The 19,344-nt window shown below is 47.6% G+C and overlaps 1 protein-coding gene across 1 annotated transcript; it reads right to left on the reverse strand.

Annotated features, from left to right (window-relative positions):
- Positions 1 to 6,932: 6,932 nt before the first annotated feature.
- Positions 6,933 to 19,135, reverse strand: LBH (LBH regulator of WNT signaling pathway). The gene is made up of 3 exons (XM_061990177.1): positions 18,941 to 19,135; positions 18,082 to 18,184; positions 6,933 to 9,407 (listed from the first exon to the last, which is right to left on the reverse strand). The coding sequence occupies exons 1-3, from the start codon at positions 18,964 to 18,966 to the stop codon at positions 9,207 to 9,209; spliced, it is 330 nt and encodes a 109-aa protein (XP_061846161.1). The 5' UTR covers positions 18,967 to 19,135; the 3' UTR covers positions 6,933 to 9,206.
- Positions 19,136 to 19,344: the final 209 nt, after the last annotated feature.

Here is a 19,344-nt window from a genome sequence, read left to right on the forward strand (position 1 = left end):
TGCTTTCCTCAGCTGAGGCAGGATGAGCTTCATGAATTTTGGGGGTTTGTAACCTCTCTAGCTAATTTGGGGTTCAGAAGATGAGTTCATGAACCCTTTTTTCTTACACTTTAAACAGATGTTCCCCCCAAGGGTTATTCAAACCATATGTTTTTCATGCTAAAGGTACCCTGTGCTGTGTGGCCACACTTCAGCAAAGCTCTCACCTACATCAGGTAGCATCTCCAGCACATGCCTGACTCTCGGCATGATCCAAGTCAATAGGATGTCTGGACTGGGTAGTTATGAGTTGGAATGAAAGTGGCCCTGAACAGGACCTGTCTGGGAGGCAGAGGCCGGTTCTGCCTTCCTCTCTCTCCTCCTCCCACAAGTTAAGCTAGGACAAGCAGCACATAGGTGGCACAAACTGTGTGTGCTTTGCCCCTGCAGCCTCTCCTTCCACCTTCAGTCTTCACTGCATACTCTTGCCATGTTTTCCTCATTCTTCCCATTCCGCCTTAGGTTTTTTTCACCCTGTTGTGTTACTTCATGTCAGAGACACTTTGATAGTTCGGAAGTTTTTTGTGGCCATTGAGGAATGTGCATTTTACAGCAAACTCAGTGCACTGGGCACACGTGGAATGGCTGGTCATGGATGCATAGACTTTTTTATGCTGTAAAAATGGAGGCACTGATGTGTGAAGGGGCAAACCCAACAGGGCAAAAGCACAATAGAAACTAGGGATAAGGTTCAGCTCATCTAGCTTCAGCTATCTGAGAGTCAGGCATGCAAACTACATGGTTATCTACATCTTCTCGCTAGTGAGAGCTGGAGGACCTCCAAGAAGTCACTCTTTTCAGATAGGCTGTTAAAATGAATCACCTTCTCGAGGCATTTACCTCCTTCTGCAGAGTACAGGAGGAGACTAAACATTTTTCTCAGGCTAGACACCCAAGTTTTCGTTACAATTGGAGGCAGTTGAGCATGACTAGCACAGTACCAGGGTGGGAAGTGCCATCACATCACAGGGTCTGCAACTCGGAGCTGTTTGCTGGCTCTCTAGGTGAAATTCAGCCAAGTGAAACGTCTCTCCCTACAGCAGTAGCACTGGAGATTTCCTCTAACCAGGTTTCTTCAAAACTGATTGCTTTTTCATCACAATGGAAACCTCTCCTGTAGACAAATGTCTAACGTTTGTTGGAAGAGAAAAGTATGGAAAGTCACTGATGGCAAGTCCCTATAAAGCACCAAACACTCAAGTCAAATATTCATGCAAATTCTGGCCAATCACATTTTACAGAGGTCAGTAACAGGTACAGAGGTTTAGCTTCTCAGATTAAGCAAGGCACAGACAACAGGAGGCCCGGGAGAAGTCTCTTGGGCTGTTACTTGTAAAACTAGCAATGATGCTGGTGGAGAGGAGCACATGAGCAGGATGTGGCAACAAGCGCCTGCTGGGCAGCCCCGGAAGGCTCTGAAATGAGCCAGGACAGCCCAGGTGTCTGTCCAGGAGTGCTGGTGAGGTGCACAGTGGCATGCAGCATGGCTCTCCCCTTTACTGCACACAGGTACCCACAGCAGACCCAGCCAGGGATCAGCATCCAAGCTCTGTGGATTTTGACAAATCTCATTTCAGCTCAGCTGAGCTTCCCATGAATAGACAGGTCATGAGATTGAACACTACAAAGTCCCTTTGTCTTTGGGTGCAGGGGATAATAGACCCAGCACAGATCAGCTGAGCCTGGAGGGGAACTGATGAGCCCCTGCAAAGCATCCCCTTGATCCTGTCATAAAATCACAGAATGGTAGGGGTTGGAAGGGATCTCTAGAGATCATCTGAGTAAATTTGTGCACAAGACCCTGCTCTAAAGCCCCCTTTGCTTCCCTCTCTTATGAGAGCACCCCAGATGCCATCAGCTGGAGTATTACCAGATTAAACCCACTAACTCAATGTCAGAATGTGCCAATTACTTTAAAAGGCTGTGTGGAGGGTAAAGCAAGCTGTGGGCACTGGAGCACGGGAAGGTCAGGGGGCTGAGAGCCAAATCCCACATGCACACACATGGAGACGCATGCACAGCCCTCTCGGCACACTGCAAAGGGTTTCCTCACCTGAAGGTGAAGGAGTAGCTGCTTCACATCTGCAGCTTGCTCAACCACTCAGCTTCAGTCAGGTCACTTCCACCTCATGAGACACAGGAGTGTTGCCACTCTGGCCACAGAACTGGAGTTGTTTTAGCTGGAAAATGCCACTGTAGCTCTTATTGAAGGAGGGATTGGTCCTCACCCCCACAGGCAGCATCCAAAGCAGACTTGATGCTGGCAACAACCACGGTGGAAAAGAGTTGTCAAATACTGCTCAGGAAGGCTTGCACTCGACAAATATTTGTTGAGCTGATTGTAACCTGCCTGGCTCATGCTTCTGAATGCAGAAAACTTGTGGGGAAGAGTTTAAAACCCCTGTAATACAACCACTCTTTTTGCCTCTCCCAGCACAGCTGGAGAAAGCTGCAATCCTGGGCCTTCTCTTCATTGCCTCTGAGCTGCTCCCAGCATAGAACATAGCAGGAGTGGGCTGTTCCCTGGCAGTGACCACTCTGGGATTTTATTCCTGTGTTTTCTGTTTTATTGATCCCCACCTCTGCAGGTCAGAGCCAAAGGCATCATCCGAGGTGACCCCAGAGAAGCCAGGGAGCTGCCACGCTTCAGCTAGTCAAGGCACTGGCTACTGCTCTGTCTTGTCAGGTTGTGGCAGAGCTGCAGGCCATGTGCATGTGGCTCCCAGCACGGATGGCAGCCATTGTGCACACCAGCCTGTGGCCATGAAGGCACCCGGCCCAGGGGGATGTTTGGGAGAGAGGCGGTTAATAGCAGGACACACTCTGAAACTCATAGAGCAGGAAATACCTGGGCTCCTGAGCCAGTCAAGGGCAGAATAAAGGAGGAAGTAGTGAAAAGAAAAGCAAAGCTGCTGTGACATTTTCATGCTTGGTTTCCGACATCCTCTCCCTCTTGCACACTTGACTTCCTTGCTTATTTTTATCAGATGAAGCTGATGAGCGCTGCTATGGCAGTAACTGTGTGGTTGCAGCTCTGGCAGCGAACAAGTGCTCAATGCATGTTTCCTTTGTGGCTTCCCTCCCCACTCTGACTTCCCACCCCTCAGGGCTCTTAAAATAGTGTGTTTGACTGTGTTATGCCTTAGCTGTGAATGCTGCCTGTCATGATGTTCTGCCTGTGTTCACCCCTCCGGTCTCTGCTCTCTTGGCCCGCCAGCCACAGCTGTCTTTCCCCTCTTCTTGTACTACCTTTGCTGTCTTTAGTAGACAAAGGACAGGTCTCTGACCCCAAGTACAGGCAGTACAGGGCTGGGATTTTTTTGTTTTAACATGGAAAAAGCACAAAAACAACACTTGCAGGGCTGATAATGTGGGCTGAGGGAAAAAGCTCTTCACTGACAGGATAAAGTCTGGTTTGAAACAACAAAACAACCCCAAACTTCTCTTTCCTTCACCTTTTAGAGTCATTATAGGGAAGATGGGACAGAGGACAAGGGCTGGTGGTCTCTCCTACACAAGGAGACCAACCAGTTCGTCTCCCAGGGCTTCCCAGCAGCCGCTGGTAGCAATGACCCACACCTCCTGGGGTGTGGTATCATGGCCTTGTCAGTGGATTTATCTGTGCTTTAGCCCCACCAAAGTAATTTCTGTTGTTGGTGTTTCACTAGCAAGGGTTATGGCTCGTTATACATTTTCAGTCTCTGAAGCTGCTCTGTCTCCAGTTCTGGCACCCAAACTGCACCAGGGTATTACAAGCAGCTATCCCAGGCTTTCAGCTTCTGCCATGGCTGGAGCATGTCAGTGCAGCATGACAAAGCCAAGCCCTCCTTGCCCCTTCCTCCAGGTGAATTTCCACCTAGTGAACATTAGGAGCTGTGGAGGTGGGTCAGGCATCCCAGTGTATGCCCTAACTGCACATCTAGTCCTTCAGGCATGAAACCACAAAGGACCTTTGGCAGCACAGCCCCCACTATCACACCTTACAACCTCATCCCATCCTTCTCCCCCCATCTAGCAGTCACCCACAATGCCCTTCCTCACTTTGCAATGGCTCTCGATTTCTCCAGCTCTGCTGAACAGCACATTGACACACAGTGCTACCACCAGACCTAGGCATTTCCTGGGTGAAACACGTTTCTCTGCACTCAGTTCCTGCCTAAGTGCTGGGCCTGAAACCTCTTCCCTCCCCCACTAAAAACACGCTCACAAGCTTTTGTTTTTGTTGTAACCACTCTGAGCTTACTTCAGCAGAGCTGCTCTCCACCTGGGCTTGCACAGTCCCTTCTGAAGGTGGACAACAGCTGTAGAAAAGAATGACCTTTTCAACCTGAGAGGCTGAAAAGCCCGTGCTCTGTGCTATCAACACTCTGGGAGGGCCTGCCTGGGCAGAGCTGCAGCTCAAGAGACACCCCACACCTTCCCATACAGCCTTTCCACTTCAAGGAGTCCCAGCACACTTCGTACCTGCCTGAGAACATCCAGGCAAGGAAAACCTGAACAGGTCACAGCAATACCCACCTGCCCCCGCCCCTTAATGCAGTTTTTCACCAGGAGATCCTAAACACAGGGCAACGACCTCACAGCAACATGAGTAGACACATCCTCACATGCTCCTGGAAGCACAGATGCAGCCAACAATGGAGGCAGAGAGGTATGTAATTAAATTCTGCAGTGCGTCCCATGGGTCCAGGCCTGGAACTCTGCTTTCCTAAAACTGCCCAAACACAAGCCAAAAGGCACATTTTGAACCATGCAACAGCCAGAGCTTTTCTCCATATCCTTGTCTGCTGAGAACTTCCTACAGGGACTGAAATAGGAAGGAGACAGCTCATTCAGCAGCTGAAAGGCATTGCTGGTTCTGTTTCTTGTAATGATGGGGAACACTGTTACACCAGAACAGGACTTGGACCTGTATCCAGGGGGAGTGGCTGCTTCCCATGTGCAGCATTGATGGTGAATTATCTTTGCACTCAGGTAGAGCAGTAATTTTGTGTAGATGCATCCAAACACAGGTAAAGCCAGATGCCCAGATTACATCTGCATAGCGTTTCAAGTGACTGCGTGCTTTGATGAAGCCAATACATACCAAAACCACCAAATAAAATATTTGGGAAAGTGAACGCAGGCTGAAATAAGCAGTGCAGCAGCACACAGCTTGCTGTGTCAACAACTGCAGCTACCAGGCAAAGCTTTGAGAGCAAATGCCTTAAGTTTAAATGAAAGCCAGATGAAAGTCATTGCTCTATGTGCAATGAAAGGTCCTTATGCCACCCATCAAGTTCTTGGGATGACTTGGGGTCACCCATTTAGCAGCCAAGACTATTTTTATTTGGTGATACACATTCCAGCTTGACTGTAATAGCTGGAGCTGAGGACTAGGAAAGAGCTCCATTCCCACCACCACTCTCCTGCCAGCACTGCTCCAGGCTGATGAGGCAGATCCCCGGGCAGAAGGAGCCCCGCTCAAGAGGCCAGCCCTTCTAGTCTGGCCCCAAAATAGCATGATGAATCAGGGAACAGAACAGCTTCATTTTGATATAAGCCTGAAAAACCTGTTCACATGAAGCACATGGAAGAAGCAGACAAGTTCAGTTCATTTGCAGTTTCCCTAACCAGTGCTGTATTTGAATCACAAATGTTCTGGGGCCAGACTAAACATCTTCACCTATTTCAGACCACTTCAACTTGCAAATGCTGCAGGAGCTTCTACAAGGAAACTAACTCCATGACTATGGAGAAGGGAAAAAACCTCCATAAAAATCAAGGCACCTTAGAGGCTGATTGAAGGAAAGGAGAGGCAAGCTTCAACATTGCACTTATGTTTCTATGGCATAAAACACCTGCAAGTGCTGAGCATGATACAATTCATCTTTGATCTGTGTGGCTCATGTCAAACATGCCCTCAGTTCAACCATTAAATCTGAGAGTCATTAGCTAGTGTATTTAAACCAGTCTCATGTAAACAATGCTCTACTCTCAGCTCAGCTTGTTTGCATAGGTTAAGATTACAGTCTGTTACTTGCCAAATCACAGGAACTTCTCTCCCTGTATCTGAAAGATAGGGGTATTCCAGGACATTTGCATATTAATCATGTAGTTTTAGTGGAAAATTTAATCCCATTAAGTACACAATTTGAATTCCCGAATCCTGGTGTGGTCAGAGTCCTCCACCCAAGACAGTACCTTGATACCAAGCAAGTTCAGAATCGCACTCAGAAATGGCATTTCCTTCAGGCCCTTCTCTGGTAGCACTGGGAGCTGTAGCCCACAGCCATTGCCGTGTGGCAAGGTACAGCCAACTACAAGAAAAGTTGACCTCTGCACTCAACACAGCCAAAGCAGACAACCCCAAGAAGCTCAGCTGAGACCCTAACAGCACAGCAGGGCAAGACTTGCCTTCATGCTTGGCACTTACGGCAGAGCAAGTGCACACACAGGGAACACACACAAGTACTGCTTAAGTACTAGGAGCAGCTATGAATAGCCTTTGCTCTCCACTAGTTCACACTCAGTAAGGTCAGGTAAGGGGTTAGACATGGATTACAGCTAAGTGATTATAGATATAAATACAGGTTTTTTTCAGGACCAAGTAAGTTGGAGCACCAATTTGCTGCAGCCTTTAAGATAGCAATAAGCAACAGCAGCAATATGGAAAGATGCTGCCCCTCAGACTACATTGGGTTAGGCTTACAATCCCCCCGGGCACGCTCTGAGGTCTGCCACATGCATGAACCTAGTGTCTCCAGGTTTCCAGAACTGCCTTTGATTCCCTTCAAACATCTGGATTAGCCTTACAAGTCAGCACACCTCAGAACCTGAAACACAAGAACTGGCCATTATCTGGAAGGTTGACCATCTCAACCTGCTTCAGCAGTAAGGACAGAGCCAGTATGTTTGGAAAGCATTTTCAAACTTTATTTACAACTGTCACAGTGACAAAAATGTAGTTCGAAAAAAATGCTAGCTTCTCCCTGAGGCTCAAAAAAGAATTACAGAAATATAGAATGTGTATCATACAACAGGAGGAGTTTTACTGGAGTGCTTTGTTCTTTAGATATGTTCAACAACATATAGAAATATACACAATACTTCCAAAAAAAGGATGCAGACAGAAATATGCAAGTCTTTAGGGCAGACAGCAGGTCTGAAGTCCAAGGATTGCCATCTCATTGCTGGCCACATGGTAAGATCTTTGATATACAGCTTTGACTTGATGGTACAGACAGTAGAGACCAATAGAGAATAACACTTAGAAATAAGACAGCTGGCTGGTATGCAGGTGTACAAGCTCATTCCAGTAAGACAGCAAGACTAGAACAAGTGTTACAGATACAACAGCTGAATCCATCGCTAGAGAAAATGGTATCACCACATCATGACCGTTCAGTGATCAACTATCCCCTAAGATGGGCAGGGAGCATGTATAGCTGGGTCTGCATTGCCGGGCTAGAGGCCAGTCGCACTGTAGGAACATTTGAATTTCTCCTGCTTTGTGCTAACTCACCTCCAAACTCCCATCTATCTGAAACGGTTATGCAGAGCCGATAAGTTATTGCCGTTAAGTTTAAACACAAGCAAGACAAGACTAAAACAATCCTGCCAATATGTTAAAAGCAGTTCCCAAACCCCACCAGCGTTTAACTACTCATGAGGTATTAAAAATACAAATACACACATGTCCAAATAGATTTGAAAAATGGAACCAGTTACAAGCAAGGGGGGGTGCCATTGGGATTATTATGAAAGTTTGGTTAAGGCCTTGACATCTTTTTCTCTTCCATGACCCCAGATTTGGTTTAGGTGGTAACTGTTCTCATCCTATACCAAGACCGACTAGCTCCCAAGCTGGTCTCTGAAACTGTGAGACCACTTTCCAGGAAAGCAGCGGGTTATGCTGGCAGCAGACTGGCCTCTTCCCCAAACAGATACAGATGACTTCTCCTTGAAGCAGGGTATGGCGAAGAGGATGCAACCACAGACTTTGCAAGCCACTCTGCACTTCAAACACCCATGAATGTTTCACCCTTGCTGCAATGCACAAACACGTCTTGTCTCAGGATACTCAGGGTAATCCTTTCTCAACAGATCCCTCCTGCAAACCCCCATTTCCCACTGGTGATCCACACTAGATCTGGTGTTTTGTCTTTGGATTACCTCCAGGTGTTGACAATACTCCTCACCATGCCTACCCCTACCTAGCGCACTCTGCACTGAGGAGGCTCTGCAGTTCAAAGTTGATCCTTCACCTCTGGCCTATCAAGCACATTGACCAGTAAGTTGAAGATCCTACAGCCTCAAGGACAGCAAGGTAAGGAGGCTTTGGGTTCTGTACAAGACAAAACCTATCACAGCAGCCTCAGCAAATAGGAAGAGAAATCTGAGGCATTCAAACCTACATGAGCTCTTGCTGCAGACCAAAGTGTCTTTGCATCAGATGCACATTTCCTCACGCTAACCACCTGCAAGATAAACTAGGGCCTTGCAGTAGAGATGACAAGCAGCAGCCTAACATTATCCTGCAAATACAGCTGTTTAGCATTGAAAAGTGTAAAGGCAAACAGAAGGGGAGAAAACAGCTTTGGGAAATGTGGCTGGAAAACAGGCTCAACAGCAAGAAACCCCACTACTCCTATGGATGCTCACTTTGCCCTAGGAGGAGCCAAACCATGGAGAGCTACAGGCCCCTGCTCAGTAGAGCATTTAGCCGTGCTTCACTACAGACACCCTTCCACCCCCAATACACAAAATGGAAGCTGTAAGAAAGGCAAATCTAAGAGATTACAGCTCTGTTCTCACGCTTCTAGCCAGAGGCAGCTTCTGCCTGAACACTGCCACCTCCAACCTTCCTCCCCCTCCCCAAGTTCCCCCCTCCAGCAGCCCTCCCTCCACATGGTCACCCTCTGCCATGTGCTTGGAATTTCACTGCAGCCTCCTCGGAAAAATACAGATAATGATCTCGAGAACAGCAAACATTTCTCTGCGTTACTTCCTTCCTCAGGAGGTCTGGTGACACCGAGGGCTTCAGTTCTCGATACAGAGAATACAAAAAAACTAAGATCTCGCAGGTGCAAAATTGAACTTGTCTTTTTTTTTTTAAAAAGACTTTCAGAAGAAGTGTGGCTCTTCCTTCAGAAGGGTGTGGTGCCTTGCCTTTCCTCAGATGCCATTTATTGCTCCTTGTTGTCTTTCTTTGCATCTTCACAGTTTTCTTCCTCCTCTTCTTCCTCCTCCTCCTGCACGAGGAACTCTTCGGGTGGCCATCTCAGTTCACCACTCTCCACATCACCCTCCGTCGGCTCCACCACGATTGAGGGCAGGCGGTCCTTCAGCTTACAGTAACGGTCAAAGTCTGAGGGATCAGGGAAGATCTGAAAGAGACAAGAAAACAGTCTGTGAGAGGGGCTGGGCTGTGTTCCAGGAATCTTGGTCAAAACTCAAGGCACTTGGGTCTTCAGAACAGAGTAGTCTGGACAGAGTAAACCACTGAGTGGTGGGAAGACTAACTTGTAAATAAGGTTCCCTGATCTCCAAATATTGGAAATGAGCACTGCCCAAGAGGCTTGCAAAGCACGCACTCGCTTGGATAGTGCTCAGCAAACAGGCATCTGCCCTTTTGGATACTTATCCAAATGCCTCCCCATTCCCTTCCCCTGCTTTTTGCATTAATGCTCATGAGTTTGGACACTGAGCTATCTCAAGCAGAGAATCTGGTATCTCATTTCCTGCTGCTGGTCAAGCTGCATACAAGAACAGGCCTGTGCTACAAGCTCTGCTGCTTGAAGGGAGAATAAGCATGTGGCAACTCTGTGATAGAGCAGTCCAGACCCTTGCAGCAAGGGCCTGCATCTAGTATTGCTGCAGGGCCACACAACCAAACTGAAAGAGAAATTCAGCTGCATTTCAGACTTCTTTTGCAGTGTTCTGAATGCTACACAGCTACCATACATCAGCACTGAAACTCAACAGGAAGACATTCATTTTATGGAAGGTTTGGGGACTGGACCCTATTTCTTCAGGAAGGAGGCTCCTGTGGCACGGCCAGCAATTATGCATTATACTCCTTGTGCAAGTACTAGGACCACTGTATTATCTGCAGCCCCTCAAGGTGCACAGTGCCCTTCCCTCCTACCCACAGCTTGCCAGAGATGCACAAGCTCATTCACTGCAGCAGCACCACTGGGCAGTGCCAGCAGTGCCACTGGGATGAAGACTTTGATGCTACTAGGAACTGAGGCAAAGACATGGGTACAGGAAGGATTGTCACTGAAGTGCAGTATTAGCAGAAGCTTTGCATGACTAAATTGCAATGTGAACAGAAAAGGCTGCTGTTAATTATAGAGATGCCCTACTAGGGGGACAGCTTCAGACCCCAGCTCATTCAGAGAACTGCTAGGTGACAAGAACCAGTTGCCAGCCCAGATCTCCTGGTTGGTAACCAAAAGATTAAACAATCATTACTTGTTATCAGTGCACCCACTCCACTGTACAGTTGCACTTAAACACCTTTAAGAGACAATGACCAAATGCATTTTCCCCTCAAGGTTGTTGCTAGGGTGAAGAGCCAGGCACTGTACCATTCTGTGAACAGCAGCTCTATTCAAGGGAGCCATAAGAGCATCCTTGCAGGGAATAGCACTGCCAGCCTCAGACAAGAACACTGCTTGTGGGTGCCTCAGTTTGAGAGAATGATCTGTTTCGATCTCTGTGCTTCGAGGTACAAAAGCAGGTTTGCCATCCAAGGGTCCTGAGCATTAACCACGAAGCACCATTCTCATGCCAATTGTGCAGATACCCACCACCTTGGGAAGCCTTGGCTCAAACTCCAAAGTGGAATAACATCTTGTCAGCTTGGTTCTACAGCATAGCAACTATGAACTACACCATTACCTCTGTGGCAATATTCAGCCTTCTACTGTTCAGCTACATTTGTCCCTGGCATCCAAAGCTTTGGAGCAACCAGGTTCCCAACCTGGGAAAGCCATCAGGCTGCCAACTCATACAACATCAGGCAAGGTAACTGAAGGTAAATATACAATGCAGGGGCTGTCTGCACTCATCCATCTGGTCCTGGGGACAGTGGTAGAGGAACCCAGCTCCCACTACAGGGCCGATCCTCCGTATACTTTTCAAGTACACAAGAGCATGCAAGGTCTTTGAACATGGCCATGTTAACAAGGGTACTGCAGTCTGAGCTACTTGCTATTAGTCACAGTAACTGGGGTTTTTTGGAACTTTGTGGCTTCTGCTTGGCCAAACAGAGGCAGTTTCAGACACGTGGTGGATTACTGAAGTACAGCCACTGGCTCTTAAGCATCAACTCGTTATCTAAATTCAGGATAGGAAAAAAATACCCTTGACATTACATGGTTTAGAAGATTGCAATGGAAAAAGAAGTGTGGTTCAGGAGGTTACATAAGCTGATAATGTCATGAAAATAGCCTCCTGTGCAAGAAAAATAGCAGTATAATAATTAAGCTAACCTTTGGCTGCTATCATTTTAAGCACACTAGGTCAAATTGGAGCAATTTCTTTGAAAATAGCCTGCCAGATTTTTTTTCCAGAAACTAAGTAGTAGCCATTTCCTTACAAACAAATATCCCTGAAATGTGGTGTGCAGCTTTTATAATAATAAAAAAAATCCTCTAGCACAATCTTATCTCAAACAGCTGCAGGACAGGCCGAACCCAAGAAGGTCAGGATTTTTTCCACTAAGTCATGCTTTTTAATCGTTGAGGCAGCATGAAATGAGATGTTGCAACTGCACTTTCAAGGGGCGTGGACAGTCAATGGAAAAAATACACAAAGGCAGATTTCCTTGCATGTGACAAGCAGGGTGACATGCCAGGCCAAGCACAAGGATTGAAGGGAAATAAGGGTTTTGGATTAAGACTGTACATCTAGGGAAGAAGGGTGGAAAAGTTACCTCACTGGTCTCCCTACTCCTAAATCAACTGCATTGCCAGACTTCTTTTTTAATAAAAAAAGATAAGCAAGCACCAGCTTTCTGCTGTTCCACACCAATACTGCCATGCTGCATTTGTTGGTCTCATACATCTCATCTGGTCCCACTCCAGATTTAGACAATGGGAAATAAAAAAAACCAACTAAAAAACTTGGAGCAAGGTTCCCACTGGGAATGCTGCAGCTCAGCACCGACCTGAGAGTTCTGTACCCTTTGGCACAGCAGCCATGGCAGCTTGCTTAGCAAAAACTGCCATCAAGCCTTTCCACTCACGTTACAGGCACGTGGGAGGAAGACTTCCATCTCCCCATCACCCAAAGAGCTCAGCAGCAATGACTTAACTTCTTCCTCTCATTTATCAGAGAGCCACCTTGCACACAGCTGAAGCAGATGCCTACTTCTGGCTGATATGGTCACTTGATGGGGGAAAAATGACAACCACCAACTGGTAGTGAAGGGCTACCTAAAAGCAAATTTTGCAACAATTCAAAGGTACCTTCTTTCCCCTTGACTTGCATGTTAAAACACAAGGGACTAACTGCTTCTGCAGAGCCGCCTCCTTCCCCAGCTGAGCCTCAACTCCTGGCCTACGGAGAGGCATCTAACACCTTTAGAGCTCACAGAAGACACTTCCTACACTATTCATTACAGCTTCTTGCTTGCAGATTATATTTTGGGAACTGTTTTCCTTATGGATTGATGCAGATCTCATAAAAATCAGCTGAACTCTTGCCTTGGAACAAGACATCAAACTTGAAACAAATCTTGAAATGATTTTAGAAAGATCATGTTTGCCTCTGTTTCAGATGACCTAGCTCTACTATCCTTGAATGAAGTCTTGGCAACAAGAATGGAAAGTTTTCATTGCCCTGGGGAGGCTCATACCCTCTCTCAGCATCCACAGGGATAGAGAAACAGCAAAAGCAAGAGAGATGTCAGACACAGTACTACCATAATCTAAGTGATACTTGTAAATTCAAAACAATTTCCACGTGTGTACTCCGTACCAACAGCCATAGTTAAAATGTTTGCCTCCCCTCCCATGAGGTTGAAAACGACTTCAATTATATTTCAAGGAGACTAAGGCAAATGATATCTTTCCAAATTAAGCTACTGTTTTGGTGGTAAGCTTTGCTTCACTGTGATAATACTATACAAAACCAAAGAGCCTGTAGTGAGAGGCATACCACTTCAGGTACAGGACACACCCCGATGTACCCATCTCATCCTCCTGGTACTATAAAGCTAAGTTTCGTGCCTCTTCAGCAGTATCGAGCCAATATTCCAAATCCCAAAGCAGCATTTAAGTTCTTAAAATAAAACTTCACTGTCACTGATAAGCATGGCAAGCTCATTTCAGGAAATATTTAAAACATCTCTCAGCAGTGTCTTTGGAGGAATCTTCCAGCTGCAAGAAGCAGTGCTAACACAAACACTTGCTCACACAGTAGTCATGACTCGAAACTGAGCTCCATCTAGCATGCACACAGCAGCTTCTGACTCAGGTTTATGAACGATGACAATTCCCCAGTCACGCACAGATTGCCCTATCTTGGGGGACAGTGGCAGGGAAACTTCATACATCGTAACAATTTTCCATCAGAGTAACAAGGCATCAAATAGGGAGGAAAAAACACACACTGAGATGTTCTGATTAGCTGCCATCTCCAGTCTGCGCTTTTTTGCATAGCATAGCTGTGAATATGATTAGTTTTGGCTCTGTTTATCCCATATCCTGCTCCTGCCTTCGTTTAAGGTCACAGAAACTGGAATACACATTGACTCAGCCTACAAATTGTGTCTAGTATCCATGCATCAGATACACTACGTGAACACGTTGCCCTAAACTCACTTCCTATCACCACCATCTTACAGCCCAGTCTCAAGACCCATACTAGCAGGCACCAGCTCTAATACAGGATTTCCCTTGCACAATCAAGGCTGCACAGACATGAAGCACCTTACAAGCAAACAAGTCAATTTCAGAGGAAGATGAACTTCCACCCTTCACCACCAGACAGTAGTAACATGTCAGTTACATGCCAGGTCACAGTAGCATGTTGGTCCCCCAGTCCAGCTGGACAGATGCAGCCAATGCAGCTCAAACCCTTCAGGACAGTGCACCACAGACCCTTGGGGAGGCCATTTCTTCACTGGTGCTGTTGAAGAGGCATTGCATTCACCAGAAATAGCTCCCCCAACATGACCCAAGCTTTTGTTATAGACACTGGTTGGAGCATTAAGCCTATTCACCTAGATTCAGTCAGTCTGACGTGATTCACAGCTAGCTGTGGCTGTGATTATCCTACACAGATCCGAGCATGATGTGATCATGACTTAAAAGAGCTCAAGCTCCCCATGACAACCAAACCCCAGCTGACGGCACAAGGCAAGCTCAGCCTCCACAGGCCAATCTCCTAGAAGGGAGTCTAAGGTCCCACAGGCCCGGCAAGCTGGACAGACAGCCGGTCTGCGGCAAAGCAGAACACTCAATTTGGGACGCAGCCTCGGCTCAAAATAAACACTTCAGGCAGCAAAGTTATTTCAGTTGTGCTCAGACCCTACTCCGCTTCCACAAAGCGAGGCAGGATTCAGGTCGAGGCACTGTTTTGACAACAGCTCTGCAAAATGATTCATTCGGTCTTGGTTTCAGAAATGTCGTTCAATGCTGCTGTGAGATGGCATCAGAGGACAAGCCAGCAGAATGCTGATGAGGTTTCTTAGAGAATGAGTATATCTAGGGGCTGGAAAATAGCAAGTGGCATATTAGCCCCAACTGGCAGTGAAAAAGGCCCAGCTCTCCAGAGACTGCCAGGCATGAAGCGCATGATGCCCTCCGTGAGCACATCTGTTTGTATCAGGGGCATCTTGAGCCATCAGCTGCACTTCAACGAATTTTTTCTTTAGTAAGTCCCATGGGAATTATGGGATGTCTATTAAAGATCCAGAAATAGCTCCTCACTGCAGGCACAAGACACAGCATGACATCATCTCTTCGGCTGCATCTTCTGTTTTGTCTATGCCACACTGTTCCGAGACTCATGCCCCAATTTCACCATTCACTTCTGTTCAGGCCCTTTAAGTCTGTTGACTGAACCATTACCAGGTGGCTCTGAGAACAGCTTTATGTCACACATGCAGTGCTACAAATTGCTTTACATAGAAAGCTTTTGCCTATTAACTGGAAAAAGGCATTTCTGTGCTGAGAAAGTACATTTTGCAAGTGAAACCGTACAAACTACTAAACCTACACAGGCAACTCTTACCACTGAGGAGACTTCTGCAGTCTGAGTTTTCAAATCATTGCTTGAAGAGCAGTGATGGCAAGCCCACCTAAGACCAGGAAGCTTCACTTGGGGAGCTGCACACCTTCAGCTGATGTTTAGATGGTCAGACACTCCAGAGCATGAGCACGGGCAAGGGGGTGAAGGCAGCAGGAAAAAACTGACAAGCCAGGTTCCTTCCATAACCAGTGAGACAGGCAGGAACCCTGAAGTTCAGTGAACTCCATGGACAGACAAATTAGATTGCTAAAGTTAATACTCAAGTACAAATTTGTTCCCTCAGTTTACTTCCAAGTAAAGGCAAAAATACTGTGAAACTATACTGTTGGTAGGGCAAGTCTGCAGCAGATACTGATGTGCTCTACAGTTCCAAAGTAGCTGCTGTAACCACCTCCTCTGGTCCTGCTTTAGCAGGAGAGCTGGACTAGGTAGATCTCTAAAGGTCCCTTCCAACCCCTACCACTCTATGATTCTAAGCAGCCCCTAGACTCAAAGCTAGCACCCTATTGACTAACTTCCAGGCAGCCTCTGCCCTACACAGCATGACAAGGAACACTCTGAACTTCAGTTTGAGGTCATCTCTGTGGTAAAATAAATCCAGGTTCTACTTCTAGAACAAGAGAAACTTCTGAAACTAAAAGCTTGCATCTCCTACTTCTGGCTCCACTTTTCTTTTTGCCTCCCATAACCAGTCATTGGTTGTTACACTCACATTGTGAGTGCCCGACTCTGCAGATGAGTGGAGGAAGACGTTGCAGCTTAGAACAACAAGCCTTAGTGAAGCCTCAGTGTAGGAGTAGTCATGCACCATTAGCCCTGTCAGGTTTTAAGTTACTGCACTACAGCCCTCAGACTTGCACACAATTTTCCATGTACCAAACTCTCTCCATCAGTAAGATGAAGCACAAAGTGCCAAAATCTAAGGTAGAACAAAGAGTTCACAGTGCAAATCACATTAGATTTGTCCTTGCTGTTCTGACTTGAGCTCTCAGGCCTTTAAGGATGCTTTCAAGTTATCTTGATTTATACTGTGGCATTTTCAGCCAAGCAGCCAGAGGAGGAAGCCTGCTCCCCAATTCTCTTCACACTAACCTGATTTAGAGGTAGATCTCATACACAGCTCACACACCACCAGTGCCCCATCAGGATATTTCATTTCAACACCTCAACCCTTGCTGCCATCAGGTTGCCTTACATCAAGGTAAAGTACTGGCAGGCGGTTCCCAGCTCTTGCAGGTATTTGAAAAGGAAAAAAAAAAGTCATCTGTGACTAGACCACTACAGAAAAGAGATTTAGGATGTAAAAGCCTTGCAAAAATATGAGTTGTCAGCACTCATGACTCACACACACTTTCAGGTTCAGGTAATCCATTCAAAACGGAAGAGGCCTGTTCCTCAGTTGGCCCAAGCAGACTTATCAGGGTCATTAGCAGTTGGGGAAAAGTCTTGCCAAAGCAATTCTTAGAACAAGCAGGGCGCCCAGATTCTGCCTCTCAGTGGAAAAATTTGATAGGTAAGCAGAGGCCTTTGACCTGACTGGGTTAAGCCTCTTTATATGGTGACCCATAAAAACAAGTGAACATCCCATGCAGGCTAATTTAATTGCTTCAGGTTTAACAACAACTCTCATTGCTGCACACTCTCTCTATGGGAGAAGGAAGAGAGGCTATATGTCTTCCACTAAACTCAAGCACTGAAGCACAGCACAGCTATTTCCACACACAAGCAATAAACCAAACAACTTGTGCTATCCAGATCCAGAATTCTGACCAAAAAAAGCAATGCATCCCCTCTTCCCCCCCACAGCTTTGGCTTCTGCTGGAGCCCGAAGTTCAGTTGATTTCATGCTTCAGTGCACTGGTTACTGCCTCATAGCCCATTTTTCAAACACAAATATGCAAGCATACGACAGCACATCTCATTTAAATGCACTCTTAAAGCAACTGCCTCTGTACAGGTTGTATAATAGCTGCAAAGGAAGCATCCTGCATTGGGTCCTGCTGGCAAGAGTCACCCGACATGCAGAACAGATAGAAGGCGTCTGCATGCATTCAGTGACTCTGTTAAATCTCATCAACAAGTCTCCAGGAAGAGTAGGAAAACACAGATCCAGTAGGCTAATGGTCACAACATGCCCTCTGATTAAGCTAGGAAATGAACAGGATATCATAACTGAAGGACTAAGGCTCAAGCTAGGTTCTATGATCATCTCTTCACCCCGGACATTGATCCAGAAGTTAACTGCTAACCACACTGTCCAGAACTTTCAATGAACATAGGTCATGCCTGCAGGTAATGGTATCTCCACGTGGCATTTCAAAGCTTCTTTAGTCTGTCTCTGGCCTCACTGCATCTTGTAGGACTGTTAACACTCTGAAATGGGCCCATCAGTCAGGAAAATCAAGAGACAGATAAAAAAAAAGTGCCGTATAAACAACTCTGTCTCTTGCATGTCATGTTACAAAGATCTCAAGAGCCCTCTTGGCCCAATGAGTGGTCCAAACCCTTTTTTAACCAATCTCTCCATCTCCCACTGGGCTCCCATGAATGCTGACTGAGTAGGGGTTCGATCGTTTCAGAAACAACCAACTCCTTTGCCAGCCTGGTCTGATACCAAGTGATAGTTTAGTCAACCAGCTCCTGCCATGCAAGCATTCCAGCCTGTTGACTAGTTTTCACTACAGTAAGACCTGCTATTAGGTCAGGCTATGGAAAGGTACATTAAACCGAGTCTGCAGTCCAACTGGGGCAATTCCATAGAGAATTACTGCCTGAGCAAGCCAGCAAAGCACTTACCTGATACGACAGGCCATCCTTGCGGGGGCTTAGCCCAATCTCATCCATAGCTGGGGTGTTCATCATCACTTCAGTCATTTCAGTTGATCTCAGATAATCAGGGCTAGAAACAAAAGACGGCATTCAAGCGATGAGTGGCTCCAAGAGGGGTGAGCAGGATTTAAGCAGAAACGGGAAAGAAAAGCAATCAAGAAGGGGCTGTCTGTAGTCCAATTCTGGTACCTTCCTTCCTGCCCTCCTTGGAGCGGAGGGGGAAGCTCAGAACCTCCTGAACTGGCTCTACATCCCTTGCCCCAGGAAGCAACTCCCTGACCTACTCCCGGAGAGCTCAAGATACCTCGGGAGGCTTTAGAGCGGCTCTTGACTCCGCGCTCCGCTTCCTCCACCTCTGCTCCCATAAAGGGAAAGTGAAAAAAAACACAGTAAGTACAAGCGCCGGGGTTTGGGGCATTTTTTCTTTTTCCCTTTCTAAAGCTGGTGTGCTCTAACGCCTGCTGACTTACTTTACCACCTGAGGGACTTCCATACCAGCGGAGCGCACGGCGCCTATTCCAGCTCTGCTTTTACAGCCGTAACGGCATTTCCAGCTCGAGAAAGTGAAGCCCGTTGCCACCGCCCGCAGCTGCTCGCCGGCGGAACCCCGCAACGGCCGCTCTACTCGGCTCGGCTGGCATCGCCCGCCGCCCCCACCACAAAGAAACCACGTCCCGGGCTTTCGTGCCGCCCCGGCGGGGAGGCAGCTGAACCCCATGCCCCCCCGGCCTCCGGCCACAGCAGCGGTCTGCTGGAGCACAGCCTCCTCTTCCCGTCCTTGGGCCGCAATCCACTCCCCTCCCCGCCGCGGGAAGCGCCCACTCACCAGGGCAGCGGACACAGCACAGACATGAAGTCCTGGCGGAGACCGCCCCGCACCCACGGGGGTTGGCGGGATGGGGCACCCAAGCGCACGGCGCTGCCCCGCGAGCAGATGCGGTTGAGTTCAGGCGGGGGCTGCGGGACTCTGTTGCGCTGCCCGAGAACTATCACACCTCAACACACCACAGCTGCCGCCACCTCCCGTCTGAGCCCCGGCGGCCCCGCCGCACCGCCTTAAATGGCCCCGGGGGGCGGGTCCCGAGCCACATCCCCGCCTCCACGATTGACGTCAACTTTTTCATGAATGGCTTCGGCACGCGCCGCCCCGGGGGGCAGGGATGCGGGGGTTAGGGGGTGGGGGTGCGTGTTCCCGCACTCGCTCGATCTCGCGAGCGGGGGGCGGTAGCG

The sequence above is a fragment of the Colius striatus genome, chromosome 2 (genome assembly GCF_028858725.1).
Source record: "Colius striatus isolate bColStr4 chromosome 2, bColStr4.1.hap1, whole genome shotgun sequence".
In the NCBI taxonomy this organism is placed as follows: Eukaryota; Metazoa; Chordata; class Aves; order Coliiformes; family Coliidae; genus Colius; species Colius striatus.